Source organism: Phyllobates terribilis, unplaced genomic scaffold, assembly GCF_046119375.1.
Source record: "Phyllobates terribilis strain yellow unplaced genomic scaffold, ASM4611937v1 Scaffold_2__4_contigs__length_985480577, whole genome shotgun sequence".
In the NCBI taxonomy this organism is placed as follows: Eukaryota; Metazoa; Chordata; class Amphibia; order Anura; family Dendrobatidae; genus Phyllobates; species Phyllobates terribilis.
In genome coordinates, this window is record NW_027362762.1 from 316992799 (window position 1) to 317005389 (window position 12591).

The following is a 12591-nucleotide window of genomic DNA, read 5'->3' on the forward strand; positions in this document are numbered from 1 at the left end:
CATAATAGATTAAGGAATGAAGGAGTGAGTGGGAGTGATAACCTGCTAGCACTAGGGGCCCGTATAGTATCAGCATTTACCAAAAAGTGTCATCCCACGTAAGGTACGACATCGGATCATGAATTAAATCATGTATGGCAAAACGGGCACTCCTGAGTAGTCAAGGGATAAATCAAAAATAATAAATTGACATAGTTACCTGTTGGCACCAGAGACCCTACGCGTTGCGCTGCTAGACCGCAGCTTCGTCAGGGGTATGTTGTCAGTGAACACATGTGTACATTAAATAATCTATCCAATTTAGTGTGATTCCCTTCAGGTGAGTATAGATGCCCTCAGATAATCTCTCCAGCATCGTGGCTAGTCGGACGGTAACTTCCTATTTCCACAGCGTACCGCCCACGTGCTGTGATGTGACGCTACCGGAACTGGATAAGACGTCATATCCGGTCGGCGAACCGCCGCCCCTTCCTATCTCTCATGCGTTCCACCCAGACGCTATGGTGGAACGCAACCGGAACTAGGTAAAAGGTCATATCCGGTTTTGGAAACCGCCCCCTCAGAGATCAAGAGGGATGCAGTCCCCTAGGATGGCCACAATAGGAAAGAAGCTGGCATTCCCGGGGAAGATAGAACGCAAAGAACATGTATACCCCCGGAAGTAGCGCGTCCGCTACAAAAAATTACCGGTACAAAGAAAAGAGGGCTGGCCCTGATCAAGGAAAGTGCCTGGCCAGGCCAAAGAGCAAGATGAAAAATATGAATGGAGTCAGAAAGTCACCAAATGTGCATAAAAGTGTGACCAATAATGACAATACAAACATAAACATAAAAGACTTACCAGACAAACCAACTATAAACAAACATAGAACAAACAACAATCATATACAAATTGTGGGCCATTACAAAGGTGGCTAATGAAGCCAAGCAGCAACATATATGGATATACGTACAATTATAAATAAGGACCTGACATTTGAGATGATAAAAATGTTGGGGATTAACTTGTTATGGGATGGAGGAGATGCACAAGCCAGCCACACGAGAAGAGATGGAAGGATAAAAAGGATAAAAAGGAAAAAGGTTGAACCAGAGAGCCCTCAATCTAAGGCGGGATTCCAATAGCAAGGATACCATGGGAGTTTAAGCCAAGTAACCAGTAAATGAAAAGTCCTCATTTATACCCCTAGGGGCCACTGTATCAAGAACAAAGATCCACCTAGATTCAGATCTCAATAGATCCTTGGTGTGATCTGAATTACGTGAGTTGGGCCTCATCTTCTGGAGGCCCATGACTCGCAATTTATTGGGGCTACCAGAGTGGCATTGGAAGAAGTGCAGAGCCACCGAAGAGATGGCTTTGCCCTTCTTCAAATCCTGTTCAGCAAGATGGATGTTGGAAACATGTTGCTGTACCCGTCTACGGAGTTCCTGCGACGTTTGACCAATATAAACCTTCGGACAGGGACAGGTCAATGCATATACAACATTAGTGGACCTACAATTGATAAAGTCCCTCAAAGGGTATTGATGGTTGTCAATCGGATTAGTGAAAGTTTTACCAGAAGAGAAAAATGGACAAGCAGAACAATCGCCACAAGGGAATGAGCCCTTAAATTTACTACCGCCCGAGGTACTACAACTGGGGCGTGTATAGTGACTATGCATACAATCGGGGGGTTTTCAAGTGGCTACGCTTCATAGATGATATCTTGATTATCTGGACGGGCACGGAAGCCGAGGCACTTACCTTCATTGATAGGCTGAACGTTAATGATTTTAACATTCATCTTACCCATTGTGTATCTTCCTCTGCAGTTAACTTCCTGGATCTGGAGATCAGGAAAGTGGGTGGCTCACTTGTATCCAAATTACATAGGAAATCGACTGCCACAAACAGTCTCTTACACTACCAAAGTTTTCATCCTAGAAACTTGAGAGACAGCATACCGGTGGGACAATTTTCAAGGGCCAAAAGGAACTGTACAACACAGGAGGATTACAAAACCGAGGCCAGCAATTTAACCTCACGTTTTCGGGAACGCGGATATCCTAAAGCGGTAATTTCCAAGGCTCACCAGAAGGTTTTGGTCAAACCACGGGAGATGTTGCTACAATCACGTGTCAATATGGAGGATACACAGATTAGATTTATCACCAGGTTTAACAATCAGTGGAATGAAGTGGGTAGTCTATTTCGGAAACATTGGAATATACTTAAGACGGATAGTCGTCTTTCTAGCATTTTACCAGAGAGACCGTTGTTGACGGCTAGACGCGCCCCAAATTTAAGGGATAAACTTATGCATAGTCACTATACACGCCCCAGTTGTAGTACCTCGGGCGGTAGTAAATTTAAGGGCTCATTCCCTTGTGGCGATTGTTCTGCTTGTCCATTTTTCTCTTCTGGTAAAACTTTCACTAATCCGATTGACAACCATCAATACCCTTTGAGGGACTTTATCAATTGTAGGTCCACTAATGTTGTATATGCATTGACCTGTCCCTGTCCGAAGGTTTATATTGGTCAAACGTCGCAGGAACTCCGTAGACGGGTACAGCAACATGTTTCCAACATCCATCTTGCTGAACAGGATTTGAAGAAGGGCAAAGCCATCTCTTCGGTGGCTCTGCACTTCTTCCAATGCCACTCTGGTAGCCCCAATAAATTGCGAGTCATGGGCCTCCAGAAGATGAGGCCCAACTCACGTAATTCAGATCACACCAAGGATCTATTGAGATCTGAATCTAGGTGGATCTTTGTTCTTGATACAGTGGCCCCTAGGGGTATAAATGAGGACTTTTCATTTACTGGTTACTTGGCTTAAACTCCCATGGTATCCTTGCTATTGGAATCCCGCCTTAGATTGAGGGCTCTCTGGTTCAACCTTTTTCCTTTTTATCCTTTTTATCCTTCCATCTCTTCTCGTGTGGCTGGCTTGTGCATCTCCTCCATCCCATAACAAGTTAATCCCCAACATTCTTATCATCTCAAATGTCAGGTCCTTATTTATAATTGTACGTATATCCATAAATGTTGCTGCTTGGCTTCATTAGCCACCTTTGTAATGGCCCACAATTTGTATATGATTGTTGTTTGTTCTATGTTTGTTTATAGTTGGTTTGTCTGGTAAGTCTTTTATGTTTATGTTTGTATTGTCATTATTGGTCACACTTTTATGCACATTTGGTGACTTTCTGACTCCATTCATATTTTTCATCTTGCTCTTTGGCCTGGCCAGGCACTTTCCTTGATCAGGGCCAGCCCTCTTTTCTTTGTACCGGTAATTTTTTGTAGCGGACGCGCTACTTCCGGGGGTATACATGTTCTTTGCGTTCTATCTTCCCCGGGAATGCCAGCTTCTTTCCTATTGTGGCCATCCTAGGGGACTGCATCCCTCTTGATCTCTGAGGGGGCGGTTTCCAAAACCGGATATGACCTTTTACCTAGTTCCGGTTGCGTTCCACCATAGCGTCTGGGTGGAACGCATGAGAGATAGGAAGGGGCGGCGGTTCGCCGACCGGATATGACGTCTTATCCAGTTCCGGTAGCGTCACATCACAGCACGTGGGCGGTACGCTGTGGAAATAGGAAGTTACCGTCCGACTAGCCACGATGCTGGAGAGATTATCTGAGGGCATCTATACTCACCTGAAGGGAATCACACTAAATTGGATAGATTATTTAATGTACACATGTGTTCACTGACAACATACCCCTGACGAAGCTGCGGTCTAGCAGCGCAACGCGTAGGGTCTCTGGTGCCAACAGGTAACTATGTCAATTTATTATTTTTGATTTATCCCTTGACTACTCAGGAGTGCCCGTTTTGCCATACATGATTTAATTCATGATCCGATGTCGTACCTTACGTGGGATGACACTTTTTGGTAAATGCTGATACTATACGGGCCCCTAGTGCTAGCAGGTTATCACTCCCACTCATTCCTTTATTCCTTAATCTATTATGATGTATAGTCTGATTATTTGGGAATGCCTGGTCCATTACCTATGTTTGGTCTAGTGGTGCTGTGCTACCCTTCACTAGGGTGACATAGCTTGGTTAAAAACCATTATTGTATTATGAGATATTAAAATTGATATATATTATACCTGTGGCCTAAGGGGGGGATTTATTGCTTTGGAACATTATTGTTGTTCTTCCCCCATGAATATTGTTATGCCTTGTCTGTTTTTAAATGTTTTTATTTTTTCTTGTGTTGTCAGTGTGTAATCATGTAATAAAGATTTTTTCATTTTTCTAATATTGGGTGTGCACGGTTGTATATCCTGAGTCTTTTTTCTTCCAAACCACGTTACAGATTTGTCGCAGATTTATCACAAAACCTGTTGCTTATTTTTGACTTGCAGATTTAGTGCAGATTTAAATCTTCATCATGTCAGTTCTTTTGGTGTTTTTGCTGCAGATTTCACTAACACTAATGAGTGGGGACAAATCTGCACCAAAAATGCAAGTAAAAATGCATGAAAAAGGCGCCTATTTTAGGCAGCGTTTTTCCTGCCAAGAGATGCAGAAATTTCTGCACCAAATACTCATCATGTGCGCATACCCATAGACTTGAATGTGTGAGTCTCATCTGAGACTTGGAAGAAACTATTGCATACTGTGATTTTTTGTCTTATGGACAGTCAGACCAAGAGAAAAATCCTTCACCTGTACAGCCCTAATGAATAACATTGGTCAGTGCACGGTCTAATCAAAAATCGGACAGCACAAGTCCGATTTATATGCTCGTCTGCATGAGCCCTCATGTAAAGACTCAATAACTTCTCCCAATGATCCAGGAGCAATTTGGTGATGATCGGTGTCTAAATGGCCTTAATGAATAACCATATAAACATGGCGCTTATGAAAATATAGACATATTCAGTAATCGTAGTGAGCAACTGTAGAGATCAAAAATGTATAATTCTTAATTCTATTAGTTTGCTGACTGAATTTTATTTGACAGAAGACATTTAAAATTTGGATTAGATGCCGACCCCAAAGCTACTACTGTATAACATGCACTAATGGTATGGTATAGTGTACATATATGAGATGAGAGCCCAACCCTAATGCTGAGATCATCAATTTCCTAGAATATCTCATTCACCCTTTAACATACGTCTTGGTCAGAAAGCGGTGTAACCGCACACATAGACGATATGCCCTGGCTACAGAAGGCTATAACCGGCTATAACTCTGGATACAATCCAAACTGTGCAATGCTTCCGTTGTTCAGGAACCATGGACATGACCCTGACGGAAATCTCATGCGTCTGGTCAACTTAACAATCAGTTTGCATTATAATGTTTTTTCGGTGATATTATTTTCCTATTGGAGAATCAGAAAATAGCCAGTGTGACACTCGGATTTTGCTTGCAGATTTGCATTGTGATATTGTGTGGATCAATTCAACGGGCTAATCTGCTTGTAGATACATGTTATGGATTCAATAAGTTAAAAGACTCGAGATTGACAAAAATCGCACATAGGGCATTAACCAATTAGCATTCGGTTTTATTGCATTTTTTTTGCTCATCTTGTGCTGCTGTGAAACCACAGCAATTGAATAGCCTTAGATGGCAATACCCTAGCTGCTGCTCTACTGGCTGGATAGACCAACGTCGATATGCATGAAAGGGAGAAATGCGGGTGTGCTGCGTTGCTGGTAAGGAATTCACAGGATTCAGATGAATAAAAATAGATTGTAGTTTATTTCCAATGCGTTTATAGGTTATACGGACCTCACCCTCAGGGGAACCACATTGAGATCCCCTGAAGAAGCGGTCTGTTTGACCTAGAAACGAATTAGAAATAAACTACAATCTATTTCTATTAATCTGAATCCTGAGAATTCCTTCCCAGCGCAGCACACCCGCATTTCTCCCTTTGGTAAATGAATTCAATAAGTGACATATCATTGTTTTTTCTGCAACAATGATTTCGAATCCGACCTGGAAAAAATAAAGTGCGCTAATGAGGACTTTCAATAGAATTATTTTGGGGGTAGATTTCAAGTTGCTTTTGGCCCAGAATACCTGTTCAAATCTGTATGAAATCCTACGTGTAATGTTATTGTAAGTATTAAGAATAGGAGTTCACAGAACAAAGTACCTTTTTTTAGATAGTTATAAAATTTAACCTTTAATATATATTCTCTTAAAAATACTAATTAGGTGTTCATAATATTAAAACAACAAACCAAATTATCCGTGCATAATTAAAAAATCAGCGGAGTGTGCCTAACCCTATAATGACACTAATCTTTTCCTACCTAGCCGCGGAGGTTGGCACCCTGAAACCTTCGCAATGGCGCCCCTGCTCAACTTCGGCTAGCCCTCCTCACCCTAATTCACCCTATAATGGCAAGGAGAACCTCAAATACCAAAAATTTTTAGGAATGCATTAATTGGTGGAAAAAATATATGAATACCAGCAGTCCTGATCAGTTCATAGTGTCAGCCTATATATAGAAATGGCTTTTTTTTGATACATGAAGACACAGTCAATGATACATAGAAAATAACCAGTTAATCACCTGGTATTTGTGAACAAAAATATCCTATATGTTACATGATGGATATTAGCCTTTTTACAGTTTTTTAGAATATAGCCCAATCAATTCAAATTCAACTCCGACGCGTTTCTCCATTCACAAGGTTCATCAGGAGTAATTAATCAGGCAGAGTTAATTTTTACATAATAAAAAGACCACTTATCTTTCATTTTTGTTATGGACCAAATATGCCTTAAGCTCTGTTCCTTAATAGGGCTTTTAAAGAGTATGAGGCAAATCCCCCGTGTTCCAAATAGGTAAATGAATTAGGTTATGAATAAGAAGTATCACTTTGAAACGCGTCAACCACACCTTGAATGCATCCCCCTTGGGACTATTTCCTCAGATGATACACCTTTCCATAGTTTCTGTGGATTTCTTATGGAATTATATATTTTTTATGGATGAAATTTTCTTAATAAAAATATACGTCTTATTGGAAGTGCTGTATCAACTGCCTTTGTTATATGGACTAATTCATCAAGACCAGCGATTTTCCTGCTAGTCTTGATGAGGAGACATGCAAAGTCAGACGCTCCTAATTTATGAAGAGGTGCATGCCTTTTTCAGAATTATAATAAATAATAGTCATTTTTATTTTTATAACGCCAACATATTCTGCAGCACTTTACAATTTGTCTCGACTGACGAGTGGCGTGAGCCTCTTTGTGCCACGCCAGAAATCTTATTACAATCAGAAACTGGAGTGAGATTTCTGGCATAGGGAACGCCACAGCTCGTCATCAATTAGATGAACTATGGTATCGCGCCCCTGTCCCATCCCAGCTCCGCCCCTTTTCGGTGGAGCTTGGAGAAACTGGCATTAAAACAGCAAACATTTTGATGCAACTCCAGGTAGTGCCAAAATTTTGCAAGTTTTCAAAGTTTTTACGGCGCTGGGCATAAAAGCTTTGATAAATCAGAGCCTTTGTTTTATTATCATACAGAAAATGTTGCAGACTGATAGTCTTGAAGAAATTCAGCAGAGAATAAAGGCTTAATTTGCTGATCAGTACCATTTTCTGTTTAATAGTCAATATGCGGAACTTCGTTATCTTTTCAATCACACCTAGGATGGCGAGGTGGAGTAGGGTGAACAGAGAAGATTTATTTCTATATCATTTCAATTTTTAATTGTATGCATGAGAAAACAGGATAAAAGAGGAAGAGTTAGCGAGAAAGTGATGGGATATTTTTTATTTGTGTTTCTTAAAATAAGTTACTAAAATCCTGGCATTCACTCGGTCATCCTTACCTTCAAAGCCATCATATCTTGTTTAAACTCTTGTTCATATGTGCGAGCCAGGGAAACTGGAGACAAATTAAGCTGTTGGTAAAACAAAAGACAGGAATATACTTATACATAGCCAAAGTACCAGATCCCTAACTGAAATCATAGCTCGGACTCACACAAAGCCATCATAAAGGGAATAGATGTATAAAAGAGTACAGAGAAACGTCTTATTATTTGTCCATTCTGTATCCACTTAATAAACCCATATTATATATATATATATACTGCAATCCAGTGGCCACATCAGTCATCCGTGGCTGCCAGAAGGGTCCCCTGCGAATTGCCTCCTAACCTGGCGCTTCTTCTGATTTGTAGGCCCAACATGATGTCATCATATCAGGGTGACACAGGCATGACATTGCATTGGGCCTACTAATCAGGATGATTCATAAAACAGCAGTAGCAGTTACGGTGAAGGACATCACAATTGGTGCAGGATGTACAAAGTTCTACTCATGAACCATCTGGTGTCACTAGAGCTCGACAGCTTGATGAGGATGAGTCCTGGTAGGTAACTCAACATTTAATGCCTCATTAAGGCATATGTTTTTTTCCTTGTACGTGAAAAAAAACAGACTGATTTTACATCAGAGTGCTGGATTAGATTTTCATCAGTGTTTGGTAAATGATCCGTTTTTACCATCAGTAATATTTTTCATATGCAAAAAAAAAAGTTAAGAAAAATTGCACAACTTGCCGCCCCCATTACAATCTTAAAGCTGGACAGCAGACAGATTGTATCCAGTGCATCCATTAGATTTTCACAGAGCTAAAAACTTGCATGGGAGATTTTAACCCCTTTACCCCCGAAGGTGGTTTGCACGTTAATGACCAGGCCAATTTTTACAATTTTGACCGCTGTCACTTTACTAGGTAATAACTCTGGAACGCTTCAACGGATCCCACTGATTCTGAGACTGTTTTTTCGTGACTTATTGTACTTCATGATAGTGGGAAAATTTCTTCGATATCACTTGCGTTTATTTGTGAAAAAATCGGAAATTTGGTGAAAAATTTGAAAATTTCACAATTTTCAAAATTTGAATTTTCATGCCATTAAATCATAGAGATATGTCACAAAATATAGTTAATAAATAACATTTCCCACATGTCTACCTCAGCACAATTTTGGAACCAAAATTTTTTTGGGTTAGGAAGTTATAAGGGTTTAAAGTTGACCAGCGATTTCTAATTTTTCCAACAAAATTTACAAAACCATTTTTTTAGGGACCACATCACATTTAAAGTGACGTTGAGGGGCCTTTATGACAGAAAATCCCAAAAATGACACCATTCTAAAAACTGCACTCATAAAAGTGCTCAAAACCACATTCAAGAAGTTTATTAACCCTTCAGGTGCTTCACAGGAATTTTTGGAATGTGGAAGAAAGAAATGAACATTTTTTTTTCACAAAAATGTTACTTTAGAACCAAATTTTTTTATTTTCGCAAGGTAATGGAAAAAATTGACCCCAAAATTTGTTGTTCAATTTCTCCTAAGTAAGCGAATACCCCATTATGTGGGGGAAAACCACTGTTTAGGTGCACGGTAGGGCTCGGAAAAGAAGGAGCGCCATTTGACTTTTTGAATGTAAAATTTGCTTGAATAATTAGCAGACACCATGTCGCGTTTGGGGAGCCCCTGATGTGCCTAAACAGTGGAAATCCCCACAAGTGACACCATTTTGGAAACTAGACCCCTCAGGGAACTTATCCAGATGTGTAGTGAGCACCTTGAACCCCCAGGTGCTTCACTGAAGTTTATAACATTCAGCCATAAAAATAAAATTTTCACATTTTCCTCACAAAAATGTTCTTCAGCCCCCAATTTTGCATTTTCATAAGGGTAACAGGAGAAATTGCACCATGCAATCTGTTGTGCAATTTCTCCTGAGTAAGCCGATACCCCATATCTGGGGAAAAAACGCTGTTTAGGCGCACAGCAGGGTTCAGAAGAGAAGGAGCACTGTGGGACTTTTTGAACGCAAAATTGGCTGGAATTGAGAGCGGACGCTATGTCGCGTTTGGAAAGCCCGTGATGCGCCTAAACAGTGGAAACCCCCCCACAAGTGACCCCATTTTGGAAACTAGACCCCTCAAGGATTTTATCAAGGGGTATAGTGAACATTTTGAACCCAGAAGTAAAACACAGAATTTGATAACATTAGGTCATCATATTGAATAAGTTGTCATTAGTCTTGAGCGCAAGTGCTCGCTACTTGAGTTTGCATTGGGTACTCGGGTATGCATCAAGTATCGCGGGTGCTCGAGTGACATGATCGAGTCCTCACCCCGCATGTTTCATGGCTGTTATACACCCAAAAAAAACATGCGGGGATTGTCCGTGCATGGCAGGTAATCCACGCGTGTTTTTTTGGGCTGTATAACAGCCACAAAACATATGGGGCGGAGACTCGAGCACCCGTGATACTCGGTGCATGCACGAGCACCCAATGCAAGCTTAAGTAGCAAGCACTTGCGCTCAACACTAGTCAACATATTGTCGTCATTTTTTAAAATCCCAAGCCCAACACAACCCTAACCCTAATACAACCCCAACTCTAGCACAACCCTAACCCCAACCCTAGCACAACCATAACCCTAGCACAACCCTAACATTAACCCTAGCACATCCCTGTACCTAGCACAACCCTAACCCTAGCACAACCCTAATCCTAGCACAGCCCTAACCCTAGCAAAACCTTAACCCTAACCCTAGCACAACCCTAACCCTAGCATAACCCTAACACAACCCTAACCCTAACACAACCCTAACCCTAGCACAACCCTAACCCTAGTCACGATTTTTTGTGGACAAATAGTTTGCAAACAAACATGGGCATGTGAACAGCATCATAGACTATAACGTGTAAGTATTTAATCAGTGCAAAACATCTGAACAAGGTTTATCGCTGAAGTTCACACATAGTATAGCTGGTGTTTGTGGTGAAGTTTAGAACTGCAATATTCACCCCAAAAAACTTCAGCAAACATCTGTGTGTGATCTGTTCTTTGCTATGAATCAGGACGACTCCTTAAATACACCTGTCAATTGTTTTTTTGCATCAGATCAGTTGGGGCCCACATCTTGAGACTCCAACCAATTACTCAAGAAGCTGCTCTGAGCACATTACTCTGCAGGTAGAAGTACTGAGCTATGGATTGCTCACTAAGTGCTTAATAGAGAATGTATGCATGTCTACTCCACTTTGTGCACAGGCTCATACACTTACACATTAAGTGGAGGTGACAAGCATCTGTCATTTCACAAAAATATGTAATTTTTTTTTACCACGTCTAGATTCTGCTTTTCTGAATATAGCATTGATTTTTTTTTGTTTGGTTCTGTGCTTCTTGTTCCTGAGATATGCCCCCTCATCCTTGTATGCAAATCTAGTCTTGTTAACCATGAAGACACCCACAGAGAATAGTTGAGAACCACACTCCCTTAAAGGGGTTGTCCAGGCCAAATCAATAAGTCTGCAGTCACTCTGTATGACTGAAGACTTATTAATCCCCCCAGCGCATGCACTGAGTGGGGAACGGAGGGTATGTATGAGTTATACATACTCCTGGCCAGTGGGCGCGGCCTCGCTTCCATACACTTGTATGGACTGAGCCTGCATCCTCAAGTTGGCCACGTCCGCTAGACGGCCGCGTCATTAGACAGGCGCAGCATAACTCATACATACAGTTATATGAAAAAGTTTGGGCACCCCTATTAATCTTAAGCTTAATGTTTTCTTAAAATTGGTGTTTTTGCAACAGCTATTTCAGTTTCATATATGCAATAACTGTTGGACACAGTAATGTTTCTGCCTTGAAATGAGGTTTATTGTACTAACAGAAAATGTGAAATCTGCATTCAAACAAAATTTGACAGGTGCATAAGTATGGGCACCCTTATCATTTTCTTGTTTTAAATACTCCTACCTACTTTTTACTGACTTACTAAAGCACTGTTTTGGTTTTGTAACCTCATTGAGCTTTGAACTTCATAGCCAGGTGTATGCAATCATGAGAAAAGCTGCTTAAAGTGGCCACTTGCAAGTTGTTCTCCTGTTTGAATCTCCTCTGAAGAGTGGCATCATGGGCTCCTCAAAACAACTGTCAACTGATCTGAAAACAAAGATTATTCAACATAGTTGTTCAGGGGAAGGATACAAAAAGCTGTCTCAGAGATTTAACCTGTCAGTTTCCACTGTGAGGAACATAGTAAGGAAATGGAAGAACACAGGGACAGTTCTTGTTAAGGCCAGAAGTAGCAGGCCAAGAAAAACATCAGAAAAGCAGAGAAGAAGAATAGTGAGATCAGTCAAGGACAATCCTCAGACCACCTCCAGAGAGCTGCAGCATCAACTTGCTGCAGATGGTGTCACTGTGCATCGGGCAACTATACAACGCACTTTGCACAAGGAGAAGCTGTATGGGAGAGTGATGCGAAAGAAGCCGTTTCTGCAAGCACGCCACAAACAGAGTTGGCTGAGGTATGCAAAAGCACATTTGGAGAAGCCAATTTCTTTTTGGAAGAAGGTCCTGTGGATTGATGAAACCAAGATTGAGTTGTTTGGTCATACAAAAAGGCGTTATGAATGGCGGCAAAAAAACACAGCATTCCAAGAAAAACACTTGCTACCCACAGTAAAATTTGGTGGAGGTTCCATCATGCTTTGGGGCTGTGTGGCCAATACCGGCACCGGGAATCTTGTTAAAGTTGAGGGACGCATGGATT

General features: G+C 41.0%; 1 protein-coding gene across 1 annotated transcript in view; it reads right to left on the reverse strand.

The window, feature by feature from the left end:
* CARS2 (cysteinyl-tRNA synthetase 2, mitochondrial) overlaps positions 1-12591 on the reverse strand; it is an 84253-nt gene that overhangs the window by 36697 nt on the left and 34965 nt on the right. Inside the window, exon 4 of the mRNA XM_073664364.1 lies at positions 7821-7892. Within this exon, the coding sequence (XP_073520465.1) occupies positions 7821-7892 (72 nt within the window). The remainder of the gene's footprint in view (positions 1-7820; positions 7893-12591) is intronic.